Here is a 24,851-nt window from a genome sequence, read left to right on the forward strand (position 1 = left end):
GGCCTAGACCCTTCATCTGATGAAGGGTCTAGGCCCGAAACGTCAGCCTCTCTGCTCCTATGATGCTGCTTGGCCTGCTGTGTTCATCCAGCCCTGCACCTTGTTATCAACTTGGTCTGTTCATTTTTGTACCAGATACCCTTTTTCTCTCAATGCAAAATTATCAGCCTGAACTTCCAGCAGCTTGCCATAAAAAGTCAGAAATCTAGATGTTTTAGGCCAGGTCTAATAGAAGATGCTATTACATGCACTATCAAAGCAAATTATGGCCCAATGAACATGTTTCTCTGGGGAATGTTGCTAGTGTCATAGGATATTAATGTCATAGGGACTCATGACCAGTGCAGAAGGCAGAGTAAATTATTACTTATGCCACTCCATGTTTTCCTGAAATTTTTATATCACACCATCAGTACTCTCACCAAAGACAATCAGAATGATCATAATCTGCTCCTGTTAAAATTAACAATGATTACAATGTTCCTTTATCTGCTAATCCACAGTGATTTAAGACTTAAAAATAATTGTACTAGTCGCCTAATAATGGCAAAATTTATTGCTTCAAGATTAGTATGCAAAAAAGAAAGCTGAAATCAAATTGTATTCTTCATTCTTGTCTATGCTTTACTTTGAAACTTGTTCCTATAAATTAGTAAGGCAGGTTATTCAGAGAAATATCCTGAGAAAGTTGTACCTGCTTCAAATCACAATAGAACTTTTTTTACACTTTTGTTTATTTAGATTTTTTTTTAGTTGAATTAGTTATTCTCTTTGATTTCCTTTAGTGAAAGATATGCAAATATTATCACAGATCAGCATTTGACATAAACATTAATTATAGATAAAAAGTAATTCAGTGATTTACAGTTCGATTTTCTGAAATTCTTCCGTGGGTTCTACAGCTGCGGCTCCTAAATTAATGTTGATGTTATTGCAGAATAAGATGGTCGGACCCCTATTATTGTCATGCCCTTTTTTTTTAGTACTAAAAATATGAGAATGAAGAGCATTTCCAAACTTGTTAGATTTGAGTGAGTCCATCAACTAATATCAGTGCGCTGCTAGTAGTTGTGGAATCACAAAACTTGCTTGGACTGTCTGCAGTACCAACTGATGTATTGTTGTCATCGGCAACAACATTCCCTCTGAGCCATGTGGCCGCAATCAGTTCCAGAGAACACTTTCTGAAAAGTGTTACTTGAGTTTTTGCCTCTATTAATGCTGCCAAACCTGAATTTCCCCAGAACTTTATATTTGTTTCAGATCTCGAGTATCTGCAGTATTTGCTTTTACCAATAAATATTTTACTCCCCTACATTTGTACCTGCACTAGAAAATGAATACACAAAGCACAGCCGCATAGCATAGGACTTCATGAAGTACCTCAAGGAGACAGTTCACTATGAACATGAAATTGAAAAGATAACTAATGACTAACAAACATGATATTTTTTCTTTGATTGCTGCTTATTTGATGTTGAATACATCTCTTACCAGTTGTGCTCCAAACAAGTTTGCTCAATCAAGTCAGAGCAAAAGCCATTTCTGCCAATGGTAATTGTTTCCTATGCTCTACAATCTATCAAAAAGATTGTATAGCATTTAAACTTGGTTTCTATCTTAAGAGTGCTCTACTGAGTTGGTAGAAATCTGCATGGTAATTCTATTGCGTATAAAACATAAATGTTAATGTATTTTTCACAGAAATAAACATAAATATTTCTGTGCCTGTAACAAATTGCTGTGTTGGCAACTATTGTTTCCCTATTAATAAAGGCATTTGAGCAACTAGAGAATTACAGTCTACTGAGGACAATAATAGAATTTAAAACATGGCTTTCAAATGTCCATTACAAACCTGCGAGGATGCACAACATATTCGTTCAGATGCAGCAACCGAATAATAAGCACGACACTAACCACACATAATTATTCTTCTCCTAAACCTCACAGGTGACATGTGAGTAATTGACTTTGACAGAATGCAGTAGCAAGGAACCTAAAATTGAAGTCAGTGGCATTCTGGGAAAGGAAATAATTGCTACTTCCAATCGTAACTACACAAAGGAAGATGGTTGTAGTTATCAAAGGCCAATTATCTCAGCCCTAAGACATCATTGCTAGATTTCTTCAGTGCAGTGGGGGAAGGCAAGCTACAACAATATTAGGCAGCAACTGGAGAATTTTGACTGGAGGCAACTGTTTGAGGGTAAATTCCCATCAAACATGTGGGAGTATTTCAAACGGCAGTTAATAAGAGTTCATAAGAATATGTTCCTGTGAGAATGAACGCTAGGTATGGCAAGTTACGTGAACCTTGGATGACCAAGGATGTTATGGTCTTCGTCAAAAAGAAAAAGGAAGCATACGTAAAGTCTAGAAGGATGGGAACTAACAAAGTCCGTGAAGTGTATAAGCAAAGTAGGAATGATCTTAAACAAGGAATTAGAAGGGCTAAAAGGGGTCATGAAAAGTTGTTAGCACACGGAATTGAATTAGGGAGAATCTCAAGGCTTTTTATACATATATAAAATGCAAGTGGGTAGCCAGGGAAAGGGGTGGCCCATGGAACCACAAAGGAGGGAATCTATGTGTGGAGCCAGAAGAGTGAGGCCCTAAACAAAAAAAAAGTGTTGGTATTCGCCAAAGAGAAGGAATTTGTGGAGGATGATCACAGGGAAGTGAGTGTCGAATTTCTAATCCAAGTTGCTATTAAAAGGGAAGAGGTGTTGTGTGTCTTAAAAAATATTAACGTAGTTAGGTCCTGGGGTCCTGATTGGATCTATCCCAGAATATTGAGGGAGGCAAAAGAACAAATTGTTGGAGCATTGATTGACATCTTTGTATCCTCTTTGGCAAAGGTGAGGCCCCATAGGATTGGGGAATAGCCATTGTGGTCCCATTGCTTAAAAAGGATATCAGGGTTAATCCAAGAAATAATAGGCCTGTGAGCATCACATCGGTGGTAGGTAAATTATTGGAAAAGATTCTCGGGAACGAGATCTGTACACATTTAGATGCAAATGTACTTATTAACAATAGACAGCATGGTTTTGTGTGGGGAAGGTTGTGCCTCACTAACCTGATTCAGTTTTTTGAGGAGTTGACGAAGATGATTGATGAGGGAAATGCGGTTGATGTTGTCTACGTGGACTTCGGTAAAGCTGTTGACAAGGTCCCTCATGGCAGATTAGCACTAAAGGTGAAGTCACATGGTATCGGGGTGAGCTGGCAAGATGGGTACAGAACTGGCTTAGTCATACGAGACAGAGGGTAGCGGTGGAAGGATGCGTTTTGGAGTGGAGGTTTGTGACTAGTAGTGTTCCACAAGGATCAGTGCTGGGACTTCCGCTGTTCATAGCCTACATAAATGATTTGGAGGAAAACATGGTTGGTCTAATTAATAAGTTTGCAAACGATACAAAGATTGATGGGGTTGCAGATAGTGAGGAGAATTGTCAGAGGATATAGCATGATTTAGATCAGTTGGAGGCATGGCCAGAAAAATGGCAGATGGAGTTTAATCTGGACAAATGTGAGACGACGCATTTTGGAAGGTCAAATACAGCTGGAAATTATACAGTGAATGGCAGAACTGTTAGGAGAATTGATATGCAGAGGGATCTGGGTGTACAGGTCCACAGATCACTGACGAGGGCAGTGCAGGTAGATAAGGTAGTAAAAAAGACCAATGGCATGCTTGCCTTCATTGAAAGGGGCATTGAGTATAAGGATAGGCAAGTTATGCTGCAGCTTTATAGAATTTAGTTAAGTCACATTTGGAATATTGAGTCCAGTTCTGGTCACCACACCACCAGAAGATTGTGAATGCTTTGGATAGGGTACAGAAAAGATTTACCAGGATCTTACCTGGTATGGGCATCGTTAGCTACGAAGAAGGTTTGGATAGATTGGCTTTGTTTTCACTAGAATGCAGGAGGCTGAGGGGGGAACTTGATAGTCGTTTATAAGATTGTGAATGGCATGGATACAATGGAAAGTAGGAGGCATTTTTTCATGGTGGAGGGCTCAATTATCAGGAAGCACCGGTTCATTGTGCACTGGAAGAAGTTTAAAAGAGATATGTGATTTTTCATACAAAGGATAGTGAGTACCTGGAATGCACTGCTAGAGGAGGTGGTGGAAGTAGAAATAATTGCAGCATTCAAGAAGCACCTGGACGAATGCATGAATATGAAGGGAATAGAGGAATATGAATCCTGTAAGTAAAAACAGTTTGGTACGGAAGAGCAACAGGTGTCACAGCAGGCTTGGAGAGCAGTATTGCTCTTTGGTCTTTGTTCTTGAGTTACCATTGACCATAAGCTGAACTAGACCAGCCCCATAAATACTGTGGCTGGACTAGCAGGTCAGAGGCATGGAATTCCACAGCAAATAACTTATCCCTTGATGTCTCAAAGATTGTTCACTTTCCATTCAGTAGACTGTACATGAACTGCATTAGAAATAGGAGCAGATTTAGACCATTCAGCCCTTCAAGCCTGCTCCACCATTCAATAATGGACTGCAAAATTTTAGGGATGGGCAAAAAGTGACAGTCTTGCCAGACATGATCACATTCTACAAATGAATGAAAGAAACTTCAGTGATTAAATCTATAGTAAAAGCAGTGTTTTTATTCGCCATAAATGGTCACAAACAAAGCAGGCAAACAAACTTAGAATGAACTTTAATGACCATGAAACCAGTAAAGTCCAGAACTCATTGTTATCATTCTATTTATTTTCAATCAAATTTCCTCTTATTTTACAATAAATTATTAGGGGAGAAATATTTCACATAGTGCTGACCAGTAATGATTCTCTGGAACAGACAATGTCCTGTCCAGACAATGAGCTATGTTGCATGCATAGAATCCTTCAGAGGGTTTCTTCCAGGTGCTTCGGTTTCCTCCCACAGTCCAAAGATGTGCAGGCTAGGTGGATTGGCCATGCTAAATTGCCTATAGTGTTCAGGGATGTGTAGATTAGGAGGGTTATAGGGGGATGGGTCTGGGTGGGATGCTCTGAGGGTTGGTGTGGACTTGTTGGGCTGAAGGGCCTGTTTCCACTCTGTAGGGATTCTATGATAATTCTGTGATTATGACCCATGGTGCTGTCAGCTCCCAGGGAATCAACAAATAATGCAAGAAGCAGTGCAACCCAAACATATCTTTTATTTATTCTGATAAGGCTGACAGCTAGCATTTAGTTCCATTCTTATCAATCTTGTATTTGTCAGTGAATCAAATGCAAGGGCATCTCTTCCTGCTCCAACACAGTTACCTCAGCTATCTTTTAAAGATGTTCCTGGGCCTTCTCATTTCCTCATCTACAGGAGCGGCATCATCCAACTTGAAGGCATAGCATCAATGTTTCGCACAAACACTGACAACACTAGTTCTACCTCACCACCACCTCTCTTGATTCATCACTATTGTTAAATCTTCATCCTATTTCTCTGTCGTCCAGTACTGGATGAGCAGAAATTTTCTTCAACTGAGTATTTTGAAGTCTGAAATCATCGTTTTCGCTTTACATTCCAAACCTCATTCTCTTGCTACTGACTGTATCCCTCTTTCTGGCAATGCCTGAGACTAAACCAGATTGTTCACAATTTTGGTATTACATTTGGCACTGACATAAATTTCTGACAACATATTTGCACCATCAGTAAGACCACATTCTTTTTACCTCTGTAATATTGCCTGACTTCACTTCTGCCTCAACTCATCTGTTGCTGAAATTCTTATTTATGCCCTTGTTAGGCTTAATTAATAGAGTACAAGATCAGGGAGATGAACTTATACAGGCACTGGTTAGACTTCATTTGGAGTATTGTGTACAGTTTTGGGTGCCACACTATAGGAATGATATTAATGCATTGGGAGAATGCAGAAGACATTTCCTGTAATGGTACCAAGGTCAAGAAAATTCAGTCATGAGGAAAAGTTGAAGAAGTTGGGATTGTTTTCCTTGGATGGGATTGGAATTGGAGGGGATTGATAGAAGTTTTCAAAAACTTGAGGGGTCTGACAGAGTAGGTAGAGAAAAACTGTTGCCATTCATTAAGAATTGGGAATCCAGAGACACAGTGTTAAAGTGTTTTGCAGAAGATGCTAGTCTCCCACATTCCACCCTTTGTGCACCATATGTCATCAAACATTTTGCTGCTGGTGACCTAACTTACAATGCCATTCAGCCATCATCCCTACATTAGTTCCCAATCAAACCAGGTTTTGGAACTCCCATTCTTACTTGCAAATCCCTCTACAGCCTACCTACCACTTATCTTTGTAACATTCTCCAACTTTACAACCCACTTCATTAATCTAATCTGCGCTGCTTGAGCATCCTTGATTTTAACTGCTCCACTTTTGCTGCCTTTAGCTGGCAACACTCTAGGCTCTGTAATTTCCTCCCTAAATCCCTTTGACTCTCGAGATCTCTTCTTTCAAGACACTTGTCACTCTTCTATCTCTTCGACCACGTTTTATAATGTGATACTCCCGTAAAGTGCCTATGTATGCAAAGTAAGTCATTGCTATAGTATCATTTTTATTTCTTTTGTTGAAATTTGTCAGAAAGAAGTTTAAAATTCCTCTTTTTTGTATTTGATAGATTTCATTTTAAAATAATTGGACAAATTGTTCATATTCTTTGTTCGCTCTTTTGTCACTTGAGAAGGCCATTTATCCCAGATTAGACTTCATTGATGTAACTCAGGGTCTGTCACTGACCTACCTATGACTAGAGTCCATGAGAGTTGTGGTGAGGAATGTTAGCAGGGAAAAATGGACAAAGGTAGCCCTTAAAGGGTTAGGAAGATGGAGCTGTTGAAACTGCTGCTGGTTGAATTGCTGTCTCGATGGACTCTCCGAGAATATCAAGAGAGGCACATAAACTGATAACAAGGTGTAGAGCTGGATGAACACAGCAGGCCAAGCAGCATCAGAGGAGCAGGAAAGCTGACATTTCAGGTCTAGACCCTTCTTCTAACCCAACTGTGAAGCCTTTTCTAAGAATTAACCCCATCACATAAACTGATTCTGGGTTTTCTCAAAGGGGACTCGAGACTAAAATAGCTGCAGCAGTGTATAAAGGTGGAGGAGTAATTTGCTTAGCTAAAGTTAATACGACAAGAACCTGGAAAGGGAGAGTAGGACCTGAGAAGGACTATGAGAAAAATAAATGAATATAGAAATAACGGACTTAATTTTGCAATGGCAGCCAAAATATACATGCAAATAGACAAAGAGGGAATTGGGTTACAAATGCACATCAGAGATTAGAAAAGAAAGAAGTTTCTAATTTCTGTCATACACTCATTATTTGAATGTTACCACAAAAGATTACAATATCAAATTATCCAACTATTAGCACATGGGTGTAAAATCTCACCAGTTCTGTAATCTCAACAAATATTAAAGCATTGCCCAAAACAAGACCTATAAACCTAGCAGATTGTTCTATGATTTTTCCCCTGAATCTCTCCTTTTGTGCTTTAGGGGTTTTCAACATTAATTAGTGGTCTCTTCCCAATTTTCAAGTCGTTTATTGGGTAAGTGTCATAACCTTCCGTTTATGATGAGTTCCTAATGGTTTATTGGTGAAGCTATTGGGCCTGATCTCTGGTTTGTACTAACTCTGAGAGACAGCAGTAGATCAAATGTAAGCAAAATACTGTAGGTGACCCATGACATTGGTGCAGCCTCTTCTGGAATACTGTGTCCAGTTCTGGTTACCCATTTATAGGAAGGATATTATTAAGCTGGAGAGGTTTCTGTCTCCAATATGTTGATGGTACCTTTGGTGTTTCTTCCTGCTGTCATCTAGAATTGGAAAAATTAATAGTTTTGCTTCCAATTTCCATCCTTCTCTCACATTCTTGTTGTCCATCTCTGACTCTTCCCTTCCCTTCCTTAACTTCACTGTTTCCCTTTCTAAGGATAGGCTGTCCACCAATATCCACTACAAACCCATCGACTCCCACAGTTGCCTTGATGACACCTTTTCACACTCTGTTTTCTGCAAGAATTCCATTTCATTCTTCCAGTTTCTCCATTTCCATTGCATTCTGTTCTGATGATGCCATCTTCCACTGGGCTGCCTCTGACATGACCTATTGTAATGTTGAACTTTAAACTTATTTCTTCATTTTTCTATTTTGTACCTAAGATTTTGTACCTGAGACAGCATTTTTGTACTTGAGACAGCGTAAGGAATGGTGATATTGTACACTTTTCACTGTGCTCTTGTACTTTTGTACTTGACTACGTGTGACAATAAAACCCAATTCCATGCTATTTCTATTCTAATTCTACTTTTACCTCATCAGAAAATTCCCTTCTATTGTGGTCGACAGGCCCTCAGCCATGCCCGACCCATCTCCTGGCCTCACCCATTTGCCTCCTTCCCCAACAATGATAGGGTTCCTCTTGTCCTCATTTCTTACAACACTAGTCTGTGCATTTAAAGGATCATCCTTTGCCAAATCTGCTACATGCAGCATGATGCCACCACCAAACACATCTTTCCCTGTCCTTCACTGTCACCTTTCTGTAGGGACCATTCCTTCCATGACATCTTGGTCCACTCCTCCATCACATCTCCTCACTCTCCCATGGCACCTTCAATTGCAATCGCAGAAGGTGTATCATTTTACCATTCATCTCCCCCCTCCCAACTGTTCAAGGCCCCAAACACACCTTCCAGGTGAAACAGCATTTCACTTGTAGTTTTTTCAATCTATTCTACTGATTCTCTGCTCACTAATGTGGTCTCCTTTGTATAGATAAGACAAAACGTTTGGGGAACACCTCTGCTCTGGCTGCAGGAATGACCTTCCAGTTTCTTGACATTTCAATAAACCACCTTAATCTCATGTTAACATTTCTGTAATGGGCCTGCTGCAGTGTTCCAATGAAGCACAACACAAGCTCAAGGAACAACATCTCATTTTTCACACAGGAACATTACAGCCTCAACACTGAATTCCACAATGATGTTTGTGCTCCATTTTCCTACATTCCTTCCATCCACTTCCCAACAGCCTCTGTTGTTTATTTTGTTCTCAGTTGAGAAGACCCATTCTCGTCCTGTCCATCTTAATTTTCAACCACTTTATTTGTTTTATTTCTCTTTCATTACCATTAACAACCATTTCGTCTTTTGCACTGGACACTATCTGTCCCCTCCACCTCTCCTACACCTGTGTTGTAAATATTAAAAGACCATTTTCCAATCCCTTTTCTGTTCTGATAAAGAGTAACTTTGGACTCAAAATGTTGACTCTGCTTCTCCAGGTAGACATGCTGAGTTTCCTGAGCAATCTTTGTGTTTGTTTTAGGTCAAATGTGATTGTTTGTTATATTGAGGATTCTCTTCAATTGGCCGTTCTTTCCCCTTTGAAGTCAAAGTTTCCGAATGAGCACAAAGAACTGTGGATGCTGAAGATATGAAAGAAAAACTGAAATTGCTGGTGAAACTGAATAGGTCTAGCAGCATCTGTCGAAAGAGTGAAGAAGAGTTTACGTTTAGAGTCTCGTGACTCTTCATCAGTTAACTCAGCTTTCTCCCCATAGATGTTGTTCTGCCAGCAACTTCTGTTTTTGTTTCATAATTTCCAACTTTGTTTTCAACTTAATTCCTGCCTTAACTGTATTCCCCTGAATATTCCTATATCTTGGAACCAAGTTGATATGAGACAGATTTTTGCAAAGATGGAAAGACTTGTAAATCTTTAAGAATGGCAAACTGGATCCTCACAGCTGGATCCTCCTATTCCCATTTCTGACATATCCAGTTTTGGCCCTTTGGGGAAAGAGGTAGGACCTGATTCACTCAGGAGAGAAACCTAAAGTTAGCAGGCTCATTTGAACTGTATTCTGATCTCAAACAGAGCCCATTTTAGCCACAGGTGCGAATTTATGCAGTGGAAGGAGACAGACTTAAAAGTTGGATTGGGTCTGAATAACAGTCTGATCTGTATTTTTGTTTTAATCATCTGCTATTTAAACTTAAAAGAAAAATGCTGCAACGAGGGTTAAAAATGATGTGGTTGTACTGGTGTTGGACTGGAGTGGACAAGGTCAGAAATCATACAACACCAGGTTATAGTCCAACAGGTTTATTTGAAAATACAAACTTTTGGAGCCTCATGCCTACAGGTGTTAGTGAGAGAGGTAGTATCAGACACAGAATTTATAAGTAAAAGATCAAAGGGTCACACCACTGATCAGGATGTATTAAACAAACCTGAGATGCTGTTAAATTTTCAGTTAGAAGATTTTAACTGATAAATATATATTTGTAAATCCCTGAGTTCCTTACAAGTCACTGTCCTGAGAGAACTAAAGGTTTTATCAATGTAAAGAGGTGACATTTTAGGTCAGACAATGCATGTTAGGTGTGAGGCCTTGTTTAGAATCTGTTTGTGTTTTGGTTTGGAGTCAGACTGGTTTTATTTCTCAAGTAGGAATTTATAAAACAGTGTCCGTGAGGGAGAGTGTGTGTCTGTGTGTGTGTGTGTGTGTGTGTGTCTGTGAGGGAGAGAGCGAGTGTGTACTAGTGTGTGTGTGTGTGTCTGATGGAGAGAGAGTGAGTGTGCGTGTGTGGGTGGGGAGAGAGAGTGTGTGTGTATGTATGTGTATGTGTGTGAGGGAGAGAGAGAGTGAGTGTGTACTAGTATGTGTATGTGTGTATGTGTGCGCGCTTGTGCGGGAGAGACAGTGCGTAAATGAGAGAGGATCTGTGTGCAAGAGTGTGTGTGTTTGTGTGTGTATGAGTGTGTGTGTGAGAGTGTGTAGTGTGGTGGGGTCACCTGTAGTGTGACATGAACCCAAGATCACAGTTGAGGGCATCCTCATGGGTACCGAACTTTGCTATCAGCCTCTGCTCGGCGACTGTCTGTTGTTGTGTATCCTGAAGTCCGCCTTGGAGGACGTTTACCCGAAGATCTGAGGCTGAATATCCTTGACCGCTGAAGTGTTCCCCAACGGGGAGGGAATATTCCTGTCTGGCAATTGTTGCACGTTGTCTATTCATCTGTTGCCATAGTGTTTGCATGGTTTTGCCAACATACCATGCCTTGGGGCATCCTTGCCTGCAGAGGATGAGACAGACAACATTGGCCGAGTCACATGACTATCTGCCATGTACGTGGTGGGTGGTGTTCCCACGTGTGATGGTAGTGTCCATGTCAATGGTCTGACATGTCTTGCAGAGGTTGCCATGACAGGGTTGTGTGGTGTTGTGGTCGATGTTGTTGTCCTGAAGGCTGGGTAGTTTGCTGAGAACAATAGCCTATTTAAGGTTTGGCGGTTGTTTGAAGGTGAGAAGTGGAGGCGTGGGGAAGATCTTGGCGAGGTGCTTATCGTCATCGTTAATGTGTTGAAGGCTGCGAAGAACATGGCGTAGTTTCTCCGCTCCTGGGAGGTACTGGACGATGAAGGGTACCCTATCGGATGTATCCCGTGCCTGTCTTTTGAGGGGGTCATTACAGTTTTTCGCTGTGGCATGTCGGAACTGGCAATCAATGAGTTGAGCATCGTACACTGTTCCTATGGGGGCATGTTTCAAAACCTTTAGGTATCCGTCTTGTTCTTCCTCATCCGAACAGATCCTATGTATGCATAGGGCTTGTCTATAGGGAATGGCTGTTTTAATATGTTTAGGATGAAAGCTAGAGAAGTGCAGCATCGTGAGGTTATCTGTAGGCTTGCAGTACTGAGATGTCTGTCCCCACCAGAGATGCGTGTGTCCAAGAATGAGACTGATTCTAAAGAGTAGTCCATGGTATGGCTGATTGTGGGATGAAGCTTGTTGATATCACTATATAGTTGTTTCAGTGATTTGTCACCATGAGTCCAAATGAAGAAAATGTTGTCAACGTATCTGGTGTGTAGCATTGGTCAGAGGTTCTGTGCAGCAAAGAAGTCTGGTTTGAACCTGTGCATGAAAATATTGGCATATTGAGGTGGAAATCTGTTCCCATAGCTGTTCTGTGTGTCTAGACAAAGAACTGGTTGTGGAAGGTGAAGATGTTGTGATCAAGGATGAAACAGATGCATTGTAGGATGGAGTCTGGAAGTTGGCAATTGGTGGTATTGACTACTGAGACTGTTGTGATAATGCTGTCGTCATGTGGGATTGGCCCTCTGTTGGACTACTTCAATTGACAGGCTAGAGACGACATAGTTTCTGAAATAGCTGGGATGAAATCTCAGAAAATGAAGGCAATCAGCCACGGCACTCACTTTGCCCCGTGGTCACCAACATGCTGCTTCTGAGATTGGCAGCCCAACTCCACCCAGCTGCCTGGAATGAAAATTTCACATTTTGGGATACATCTTAATGAGGCAGGATGGCGGTTTGGGAATTTCCAGACTGATGCTACCTTCTGCAGTATTGAAAATCAGGCACGGTGTGGCCTTTTGGCACTTGTTCTTGGATATCATTTTAGTGATGGTATAATTCGAACATTTGGCCCTGTATTGGTACACCATTTGGTAATGGCCAGGCAACCTTACTTTCATAACCAACCATTTGCTTGTCTATGTAATATTTTAGTGTTTTCACTGCAATCAAGATTCTGTCTCAGTCACTGAGTAGAAAACAGCAACAGCCCTGTTCAAAACTTAATTTACCAACAAAATGATGCATTTTTATTTTATTGAGAAATAATATATCTGTTCAAAATGCTTTCAATCTTAAGTAAACTGAATATAAATTATTGAACTGAAATTTAGATTCCAGTGCAGTAAATTAAGGCAATTCATTATTCTGAACAAACTTTCATTAATTTCTCGCAGTAAATTAGTTTCTTAAACATATGCTAGATCAACTGATTATTTTCTTTCGTAACCATCCTAAACTACATAAGTATAAAGCCATTGAAGCAAGACAGCATTTGAACATTGAATTAACAGATAATTTATGACTTTAATCATGTTTCTTATTCAACAAATGATTTCCCTTCATGCAAATTACTTCTTGGTCTACTAACATAGAAATAGTTATAAATGATTAATTCCCTACCGGAATCTACAATGAAGTTTCAATTGACAAATTACTTATATTGGAGATACTTTGTTGATGTATCTCAAAATTTCCATCCACCGTCTGGCAAAAAGAAATTAACTAGCACCAACCTTATTCTTATACTTCTTAAAATAAAAAAATGAAAGAACTGCGGGCCCTGTAAATTTATGCTTGCTTATCTCCTTCTTGATGTAGCTGTGGTTCCTCGTAATAATCCTTTATTTCCACTGCAGCCTGCATTTTGCACGATTATTGTGTTTTAAACATTTATTAGTAGTCAATAATTAAGCTAATTTGCTGATCAGAAAACTGGCAGGAGTAAACCAGCAATTTACTGCTTGCCCAATTTTATTTTCAGTTGAGGGTAATGAAAAGTAAATTGGGCAGTCAGTGTAATCCCCTCAAAAGTTTGCAAGGCTGGTAAAATTAAAAATGATGATAAATTCTTTCGGATTCTCCATCTCTCATTGCTTACAACAGCTATAACTTTCTCTCATTTAAGAGTCATGTGCCATTTCGACACCTCTCCCACTGTGATCAGCAGGACATTTTTTGTCTTTTCTCACTGAATTAACCACATAGAGGCCGGTATCCCATCACCAAGTCATCCTTTATTAACCTGTGCACAGTACATGGAATGGGACCTGCTGACTCAAAGCCAGTCTCTGGACTGAGGAGACCTTCTGAATCTCCTGTTGTTATCTGGCAGCCAGGGCTTTCTGTTTGGCCCAGGTTAACAACCCCAATCAAGGATCTCATAGTCAATGAGATCCACCTGGCCCTGGTTCCAAACACTACACTCGCCATCCATCTTTCGACAATTATTATTTTCTTGTGTGTTTTTTCTTTTTCAAATAGTTGTGTGTTGATTTCAGGCCTTTTACCCATCCTTCATTCCTCCCTTCCCTTCCTATCCCTTCTTTTTCTCCTCCCTTCCTGTATGTCTTCACGTCCTAGGCTGATCCCTACTTTCAGGAACAGAATTTGCTATTACATTTTTAAATACATCCTGAATTGATGACTGCTCTGGAATGAACTTTCCAATTTTTCCATCAAACAAGTTTTATAATTGTTGCATGTTGAAAGTCAAAAGGAGAAGCCACGAAAATGTTCCAAGGGCTGGATCCAGATTTCAGCTTCAATGAAACTATGTAGTGTTTTCTCCTGATTTATTTTGTAGCTGTCTATTTTTCACATTATTGAAAAAAATGTTAGTGAACAACGTTTGAGTCATGCTCCACTCTCTAGTCTTTGTATACCTAATTTATTGGATTACAGAGGTTGAATTTATTTACTATGTTCAGCATGCTTCCTATTCCATCATGGACAAATAACTTTGTGGTAAAAACATGAGAATGAGCTGTTCCACAATAAAATTAGTTCCATTTTTATGTTTTTTGGCCTTATCTGCATTAATTGCATCTGTTATAATAAACGTTGCAGCTCTAAACTTCCTTGTTTTGCACCTGCAATCCACTTATCATTGACGATATAGAGAATGAGAAGGCACAGCAGCTGACAGCATTATCTAGGACTAGCAGAATTTAAGATGTTTATGAGTCTGAGAGATTCATGAGTGATTTCTGCAGCTGGGTGAAATTTTTTTTGCTGTGATTCTTTTTTAACCATTTTCTCTCTATTCATATTTTGCACGGTTTCTGAGCATCACACAGCAGGAGTATTTAACACCTAGCATTCATTTGCTGCTGCTTCTCAGGAGTCAGCATTCCCAATGACTACACGATGAGGAGAAGCAGCAACAAATGAGAACAATAGTTTGGAGGCAACAATACAGCCCACCAAATAATTAACTGCCCCTCACTCCACTCAGATGTACAATTAACATAAGCCTGATGAGTTGATGTTTAAAGAAGAGTGCACTTCAGCAAAGAGACATTTGGGAACACTGCCACTTTTTGTGAGAGGAGCTGCAGCCATGCTTATATTTGTACTTTTAACTCTGTAGCACAGGTTTGGCTGGATTTATCTATTACAGCTCTTACTCCTACACAGCTCATAGTGAAAAGAACTCCCCTTCTACAAATTCATTCAAAGCTAAAGTGGTTAATTTCTTATGAAAATAAACAAAATTTTGTTCAGGATCCACATCAAATACAGCTAATTTTTAATGGCTTCTTTAAACTATCAATCAAATTGTGAATTCAGAACCCATTGTTGAGATAATTGGAGTTTTTAATACCCAGCCAAGCATGAGAGATCTCTGTAATACCAACAAAAGTGCATGGCACATATTCGTCAGATGACCCATGTAGACTACAGAAGGACTAAGGATTCTATCACCTTGTGATCATATTAAAGCAACAGTGAGATAGATTCAGGATGCAATATAAGGTACCTGCATTGCTCCTACAGGAAATCTCCTAATTCCTGATCAGGAGGAATTACCGGCCCCTCAGAAAGCAGATTTTTTTCTGATAACAAGGTGTGATGAAACGTGCCATAATTTATTCCATTTTTAAAATACTTCATGCCCTGTGGAAAAAAAAACAAACAGCTCATTACTCTTTATCATTTATCACATTGTGGCCATTTTCACAACAATCCCTTTTTGGATCTCTCTAGTTGAATTTCTGTCTCTCCCATAATATTGAAACATCTCAGAACAAATTTGGAAATTAATTTATTATGAGTAGACTATTGTTCAAAATTGTTTTCCTCTTCTACCTCTTTTCAGGTTTTGTCATGGACAACCACTCTATTCTCCTCCAAATTCTCTGTGCCATTTTCTATTTGGTTACATTGCCTTTGGTTACTTTCACTAACTGTTACCTCATTGCAGCCAAAGCAATGCAAACAATGTATTTTCTACTTGCTACTGCATTGTTGGTTTTAGAGACCCTCGAGAACAGATGCATCCTCTGCCTTTCAGTTCTTGCTACTTGGCTACATCATCTCAAGGGCTGAGTGATGCTCATGTCCTCTCAGAACTTTTCACCAATGTCACATCACTTCCCACCCAGTATCATCTAGGCCAAGACTAGGAGTTCCCTCTGGTACTGATATTGGAGCAGGTTGGTATAATGCAACTCCGTATGTGATACTGAAATATTGTGCTCCTGGCTCCTTAAGCTGTAGTATGTTCTGCACTTACACATGTAACAGAATCATTTGTAAGCAAAATTCCCATGCTGAACCTGCCCTGCATATGATAGAGTCATAGAGTCATACAGAATGGAAACAGACCCTATGGTCTAACTCATCCGTGCCAACCAGCCATTCCAATCTGACATAGTCCCGTTTGCCAGCATTTGGCCCATATCCCTCTAAACTCTTCCTATTCATATACTCATCCAGCTGCCTTTTAAATGTTGCAATTGTATCAGCCTCCACCACTTCCTCTGACAACTCGTTCCATTCCATTACAGGCACCATCCTTTGTGTGAAAAAGTTACCCCTCAGACTTCCCCACCCTAGGAGAAAGGAAAAAGGCCCTGGCTATTCACCCTATCCATGCCCCTTATAATTTTCTAAACCTCTATAAGGGCACCCCTCTAATCCGCCACACCAGGGACAAAATCCCCAGCCTATTTAGTCTCTCCCTATAAATCAAACCCTCCAGTCCCAGCAACATTCTTGTAAATCTTTTCTGCACCCTCTCAGGTTTAACAACATATTTCCTATAGAATGGAGATCAGAATTACACACAGTATTTTAAAAGTGGCCTCACAAATCTCCTGTATAGCCACAACATGACATCCCAACACCTATACTCAGTGTTCTGACCAGTGAAGGCAAGCTTGCCAAACACCTTCTTCACCATCCTGTCCACCTGTGACTCCAGTTTCAAGGAACTATGCACCTGCATCCCTTGGCCTCTTTGTTCGGCAGTACTCACCAGGGCCCTACTATTAATTGTATAAGTCCTGCCCTGGTTTGCCTTACCAAAATGCAACACCTCACCTTTACCTAAATTAAACTGCATCTGCTACTCCTTGGCCGATTAGCCCATCTGATCAAGGTCCTGTTGTACTCTGTGATAATGTTCTTCATTATCCACTACATTGCCTTGTCAGGAAAATGAGGCAGTGGATTGACTTAATTGGAAAAAAAAAATTAATTCCTTCTATTTCTCTGCTTGGTACAAAAATAAATCTTTTACTTCATACCAGATGCAGTTATGTGTATGATTTAACATTGTACAGAGGATCACACAACAAATAAGTGTTATTATATTAATACAGTACCATGTGAAATGGTCCTGCATCTACACTATTTCGAATCGATTCCATTAATGTATATTGTTGTCATGTCTGGTATAATTAAGTGAATTAGATCAATCTCTACATATGCATTTATTTATCTGAATTCAGGGACTGCATGGTTTGATATTTTATTTATACAAATAATACTTTGTTAAGTTTGCATAAATGACAATAAACCATTGTTATATGAGAGTTTATCTTTATTTGATTTACTTTCTCCACGTTTATTTCTTAATAGTTTTTATATTAATTATTACATTTATTTTATCTCCAGCTCCCCCTAGATTCACAGTTACACCAAAGGACCAGGAAGTTATTGAGGGGCACACTGTGGATTTTGACTGTGTTGCTGAAGGTAATCCAATTCCAGTCATCGCTTGGACCAAAGCAGGTAATTATACACAGTGTAATTATTGGGTATTATGTTTGAATTGTATGAACACTGTATTCTAATTGATACATAATATTTTCCTGTTGAATTTTAGGCTGTGTCTTTGCTACTTAACAAGCTATCTCCAAATGTTATCAAGACTAATATTTTTGCAATTTAAATGTGATTCAATGTAATTTAATCCTGCATCCACATTTTAGTGAAACTTGTACATGTTTCTCATGCTTTCCGTTATCCACCTAATTTAATTGGCTGACTTCTATTTCATTTCCTGGTCTAGGTGTAAAGGACCTTTGTTCTTCCAGGAGATTGAGTCATATGGGATGGATGGGTGTTGGAGATCTGGGCTGGATTTTCATAGGTCCTTTAAAAATGGCAGTAGGTTGAGATCTGGAAGTCCCACCCTGAATTATGAGAGATCCTATTTTTATCTGGTGAGAGGATGATGGGAATTGGGGACATATCTGAAACCCAAATTCAAGAGGGCCATTTGAACTCAGTGCTGAATTTAAATAGACCCCATTTTCACTTGAGTAATGTGAACTGTGGGAGCTACAGATCTTTATAAAGGTTATAAATGTTCTTGAAGACCAGGTCTTTAGAGCTGCTGCTCCACCCCAGCTTGGGGTCTCCTGGCAAGCGAGGAGCAGGTCCAGGGTTGATTCTCCCAGCCTAGACTCGCAGGCTTGGACTAGGCTTCAGGTCTGTAGCTAGGCCCTGGTGCCTGAAGGAGGAGAAGTGGAAGTCTTAGTCCAACGTGGTAGTCTCCCAGTGTGGAGGTCTACTTCATCTTCAGCTTCCAGGTATTCTAGTGGCCCGGCAGGCGGTCTCATCCAGGTATTCTGGTCTTGACCTAGCATGGTAGTCTTCTTCAGTGGAAACTTTTGGCCCAGTATTTGAGCAGCCAGCGAGGCAGTTTTGTCCTGGCTGTGTCTTCAGTGTATTCCATTGTTCCTTAATCAGTTGTCGCCCAGCCCAGGAGCTACCCAGTGGTAAATCTCCTCTGTATCCTGTCTTGTGCAATCACATTCTTCCTGTGATGTAGATTCTGGAACTGCACACAATATCCACCCTCAGGTCACTGTCTGTGTGGAGTTTGCACATTCTCCCTGTGTCTGCATGGGTTTCCTCCGGTTTCCTCCCACTGTCCAAAGATGTGCAAACTAAGTGGATTGGCCATGCTAAATTGCCTGTAGTGTTCAGAGATGTGTAGATTAGGTGGGTTTATAGGGGGATGGGTCTGGGTGGGATGCTTTAGGTTCGGTGTGGACTTGTTGGGCAGATGGGCCTATTTCCACACTGTAGGGATTCTATGGAATCTATGAGTACACTAGCTGTGGCCAAACAGGTATTTATACAGTTCCAACACAGCCTCCCTATTCTTAAAATCTATGCCTCAGCTAATAAAGGCAAGTGCTACATATGCCTTCTTATTCACTTGTCTCACTACTTTAAGAGACCAGTGGACATGTTCAATAAGTTTAATCTGATCCTCGATGCTTCCTACGTCCTACTGCTCATTTATTCTTTTGCCTTGTTTGTCCTGACCAAGTGCATCACCTCACGCTTATCCAGATTGAACTCCATTTGCTCACCTATATTCTTCTGTAACCTAAGGTTATCCTCCTCACTATTTGCCACCTACCAATTTTTGCAATTTCTGCAAACTTACTGATCAACCCTCCTATATTAAAGTATAAATCATTTATATATACCACAAATAGCAAGGTCCCTCTACTGATCCCTGTGGAACCCCAGTAGACACAAGCTTTCAGTCATAAAAACACCTCTTGACCATTACCCTCGGCTTCCTTCCATTCAGCCAATTATGGATCCAATTTGCCAAATTTCCTTGGATTCCATGGATCTTGCCTTCACTGTCAGTCTCCCATGCAGCACAATAACAGAGCCTTCCTGAAGTTCAAGTGGATTATATCAAAAGCATTGCCTCCATCTGTACATTTGGTCACCTCTTCAAAAAAATTCAGTCAAGTTGATTAGCCATGACCTTCCTGTAACTAAAGCATGCTGATTATTTTTGATTAATCCCTGCCTCTCCCTCAGAATTGCTTCCAATCATTTCCCCACCACAGAGGTTAGACTGCCTGGCCTGTAGCTTCCTGATTATCTCTTGCTTCCATTTTGAACAATTGTACCACATTGGCTGTGCTCCAGTCCTCTGGCAACACTCCTGTGACCCAGAGAGGAATTAAAAATTACTACCAGCACCTCTGCTTTCTCCTCACTTCCCTCACTGAACAACCTGGGTTACCTTTTATCTGGTTATACTGAAGACTGAAGAAGGACTGAAGAAGGGTAATACGCAATACGTTGATGGCTCCTTTCTTCCAGATGCTGCTTGGCTTACTATGTTCTTCCAGCCTCCTGTTTGTCCACCTTACATTTTATCTGCGCTGGAGATTTATCTACTTTTAAAACTGCCAAACCACTCAAAATGTCTTCTCTATGTATGTAAATTTCTTTCAGTATATCACAGTCCTTCTCCCTGATTACCACATTGTTCATTTCATGAATGATACACAGTATTAATTTTGAACCTTTTTTGTTAATATATTAATATAATAATATTAACCTACTAAATTACATCCTTTGGCTCAGTGTACAAATTACCACTGTGATCTTTAGTGGGCCCTGCTCATTCCCTCATTATTCTTTTGCCTTTAATCTTCCTGTAAAATACTTAGATTTTTCTTTATTTTACCTGCGATTGTTCGGTATTTGCTTGAGTTTCAGGACTGCATACAACTGATATCATCAAAAGTCACGTGTTGTGGTTTAGTGATCTTAACAGGTTTTTTGAAAGGTTTTGTGGTGCAGTGGGTAGTGTCTCTGCCTATGCATTGGTCTGGATCACAATGGTGTCAACAGTTCAAACCCTCTTCCAGCTAGAGTGGATATGGCACCTGCCACATTGCCCTACCTATAGTAGGGTCATGGTACTATGGTTTGGGGAGGCAGTGGCTCAGTGGTAATATCATCGAACTAGTAATCCAGAACATCAGACTAATGCTCTGAGAGTGTAGGTTTACACTTCACCATGGCAGATGGTGAAATTTGATTCAATAAAAATCTGGAAATTAAAAACTGGTCTAATGACAATCATCTAACCATTTCTGGTTGGCATAAAAACTCTTGTGATTGACTTGGGCTTGATAAGAGTCCCTACCTTTGAGCCAGAAGACACAGCCTCAAGTCCCACCTGCTCCAGAAGTGTCTCATAACATGTCTGAGCACATTGATTAAAAATATCTAACAACTTTTATGCTCATTTTAGAAAATACTCCTTTATAATTTATGATGTCATTATGGTTGAACTGAGCATGACACTCTCCATAGATGTTGTCTGAACCTGCTGAGTGTTTCTAATATTTTATTTAATATTAAATTTAACACATCCAACTTCTGCGATATTTTGTTTCTGTTTAAAGTGTATGGTGTTAGGTACATAAATCATGCAGCGTAGAACACAGACACAAAAACAAATTAAAAAGGCTAATCGATAGCCCTTATCTTAATGTTCTTTTGCAATTGAAAAGACCCTATTGTAAGAATTGCATTCACTTTCAGACACTGAACTCAGGAAGGATATACTAGCTGCAGAAATGGTGCTGAGCAGATTATCCAGAGTTTTGAAATTTTATTTATTCTTTCAGGGATGTGAGCATCAGTGCCTAGGCTAGCATTTATTGCCCACCCCTAATTATTTTTATGAAAGTGGTGATGAACCACTGCAATCCATACAGTGCAAATCCATCCATTATGCTGTTTAGCAGAGAGATTCATAACTTTGATCCAGTGGCAGTGAAGGATATGGGATATAGTTCCAGGTCAGAGTGGTCTGTTGCTTGGAGAGAAATTTGTAGGTGATAATGTTCCCATGCTTCTATTACCCTTTTCCTGTCGGTGAAACAGGTTTCAAAGGTGTTTTAAAGTTTTAAATGATGGCAGGTTGAATAAATTTTGCGTGTATTCCCTTGAGTGTAGAAGTTTGAGAAATCATCTAATGATAATTTAAAATGTTAAAATGGTTCAACATGCTAAGTAAAGCAATGTTAAATTTCTGTGCCAGAAGGATGCAGAACAGAAAAATACAATCTTGAATGAGGCTATTCTGTATTGAAGTCAGGAAGCACTTTATCCCATATTGTAGTAGAGATCTATAATTCTTTCCCTAAGGAGGCTGTAGATCAATTTAAATTTTCATGATTGAGATCAATAGATTGTTATTACATAAGATATCAAGTGATATAGATATAGATCAATACAGTGTGGAGCTGGAGGAACACACAAAGTCAGGCAGCATCAGAGGAGCAGGATCAAAGGTAGGTAAACTAAGTTGTCTTTGTTAATATCTGGTGAATCACATTGTTAAGGATTGTTAATGTATTTATAATGTTAAGAGAAATAGTTAGTAGCTATTTATTTGTCTCTGAACACTTCTAATATGGATCAGTTGGGATACTAGATATTGGATGAGAGGAATAAGACTGATCAAATCAATCAACTCTTTCCATAATGAAGAGATGTGTATCTTGGTTTTTATTTCACCAAATGGTTTGGAATATATTAACAAATAATACTCATGTTAGTATGTGGAGGAATATTAAATAATACAATTTATTTTAACTTACTCTCCTTTTTGCAATCATTGTTGTAATAAAATGCTTCATCAATGATTACTATGGAGGAAAGATCCATAACAATGATAGAAAGTGATCTTACGCTAACTGATGTTTTAATTTATTATAGAAAACGATGCCTGATTTTTGCAATGACTGAAGAAGTGCTTCCCTGCTTTCCATTTACAGGAGGCCAGCTTCCCAATGATAGAAGGCATGCTGTATTACCCACAGGAACGCTGAGAATTGTAGAAGTTGCTGCTCATGATCAGGGACAATATGAATGCCAGGCGATCAGTGTTGTACAAGTCAAACTAGTTCCAGTGCAGCTAAAAGTGCAACCCAAAGGTATATTTATTTACTCATGGGTTCTGAAGAAGTGTTATTGGACTGAAAACATTAACTCTGTTTCTCTCTCTACAGATGCTGCCAGACCTGCTGAGTTTCTCCAATATATTTGTCTGATAAAGTATCCAACATTCGTATGGTTTTGCTTTTATTTATTTATACATAATTTGTTATGTTGATCTTGTGGTTTCTATAACATAAATGATAGTTGCACGATAGAAGTCACATTTCAGTGATATGAACAACACAAACTATTATTCTGAGGAAGGATCACCAGAGCCAAAACTTTACTCTGATGTTTTTCTTCATAGATGCTGCCAACTTTTCCAGCAACTTCTGTTTTTGCTCCTGATTTACAGCATCTGCAGTTCTTTTGGTTTTTCCAAACTATTATTGTGCATTTTCATTTTAAAAGAAAACCATTGGGTCTTTTTTTTTAGAAATGTCTGCCATTTTAGACAATTATTCTAGTAAAATTATTGCCGATATTTGTACTGTCCATTAATTTATACAAGAAGGCCAAAACTGCACAGAGCACTCCAGGTGCAGTCTCATCAATGCCCCGTACAACTGCAGCGAGAAGTCACTGCGCCTGCACTCAAATCATCTTGCAATGAAGACCAACCTACTACCCGCTCCACCTGCATGCTGATTTTCAGCAACTGGTATACCAAGCCACCCGGGTCTTGTTGCACCTCCCCTTTTCTCAATCTATCACTATTCAGATAATCTGCTTTCCTGTTTTTGTCACCAAAGTGGATAATCTTGCACTTGTCCACATTATAAGTCATCTACCGTGAATTTGCCCACTCATCTTGTCCAAATCACATTGAGCATCTCTATCCTCTTCACAGCTCACCCTCCCATGCAGTTTTGTGTCATCTGAAAACTTAGACATATTACATTTAGTTCCTTCAACTAATTCCTTCTTTCTGCATGTATATTATATATTCCACCTACTGTTATAACTATATACCCTGAATTTCCAATGAACCTCAATCATAATTTTGGTATTGACTAATATGCACTGTCTAATATATTGAACTTCTATCGCTGATTTATGGTGGGCACAACGTGATGCAATTTCTAGACCTTGATAATATTAAGGTACAAATGGATGGCAAGAACTTTGCACCCAAGACCTTATGATCAGAGGCCAATATAATCAATTTTATGCAAAGCTCACTTCCTCTCTCATGACCCAACAATTTCATTGTGAATTCTGCAATTATTCCTGGAATACTCTCCAGTGCTGCTATAGTAAGATAAACATAGAGTCATAGTCATACAGCACAGAAACAGACCCTTCAGTCCAACCCGTCCATGCTAACCAGGCATCCCAATCTGATGTAGTCACATTTGCCATGCGCATTTGACCCATATCTAAGTAAATCCCCCTATTCATATCCCCATTCAGATGCCTTTTAAATGTTGTAATTGTACCCACCTCGACCACTTCCTCTGGCAGATAATTCCATTCACGCAACAAGCTCTGTGTGAAAATGTTATCTCTCAGGTCTCTTTTAAATCAAATGTAAATAATGGCACCATATTAGCCAACCTCCAGTCTTCTGGCACCTCACCCATGGCTATTGATAATACAAATATCTCATTAAGGGCCCAGCAATCTCTTCCGTAGTGGCCCACAATGTTCTGGGCTACACTTGCCCAAATCCTGGGGATTTATCTATCTTTATATGTTTTAAAACGTCCAACAGCTCCTCTTCTGTAATTTGAATTTTTCTCAAATCATCACTATTATTTCCCCAAGTACCCTAGCTTCCATGTCTTTCTCCACAGTAAGTACTGATGTGAAATATTTGTTTAGGAACCACCGTCTCCTGTGGTTCCGTATATAGCTGGCCACATTGATCTTTAAGGTATCTTATTCTGTCTCTAGTTACTCTTTTGCCCTTAATGTATTTATTGAACTCTTTGGATTATCCTTAACTTTATTTGCCATAGGTATTTCATGTCCCCTTTTGCCCTCCTGATTTCTCTCTTAAGTATGCTACTACTGCCCTTATACTCCTCGAGGGATTCACTCAATCTCAGCTGTCAATACTGGATGTATACCTCCTTCTTTTTCTTAACCAGAGCCTCAATTTTATTAGAGATAGTAGGAACTGCAGATGCTGGAGAATCCGAGACAACAAGGTGCAGGGCTGGATGAACACAGCAGGCCAAGCAGCATCATAGGAGCAGAAAG

General features: G+C 39.6%; 1 protein-coding gene across 1 annotated transcript in view; it reads left to right on the plus strand.

Annotated features, from left to right (window-relative positions):
• The window catches only part of LOC109919505 (peroxidasin homolog), a 509,465-nt gene that overhangs the window by 351,713 nt on the left and 132,901 nt on the right, over nt 1-24,851 (plus strand). Inside the window, exons 10-11 of the mRNA XM_048596123.1 lie at nt 17,538-17,654; nt 22,484-22,642. Of these exons, the coding sequence (XP_048452080.1) occupies nt 17,538-17,654; nt 22,484-22,642 (276 nt within the window). The remainder of the gene's footprint in view (nt 1-17,537; nt 17,655-22,483; nt 22,643-24,851) is intronic.

This window comes from Rhincodon typus, chromosome 4, assembly GCF_021869965.1.
Source record: "Rhincodon typus isolate 14 chromosome 4, sRhiTyp1.1, whole genome shotgun sequence".
NCBI lineage: Eukaryota > Metazoa > Chordata > Chondrichthyes > Orectolobiformes > Rhincodontidae > Rhincodon > Rhincodon typus.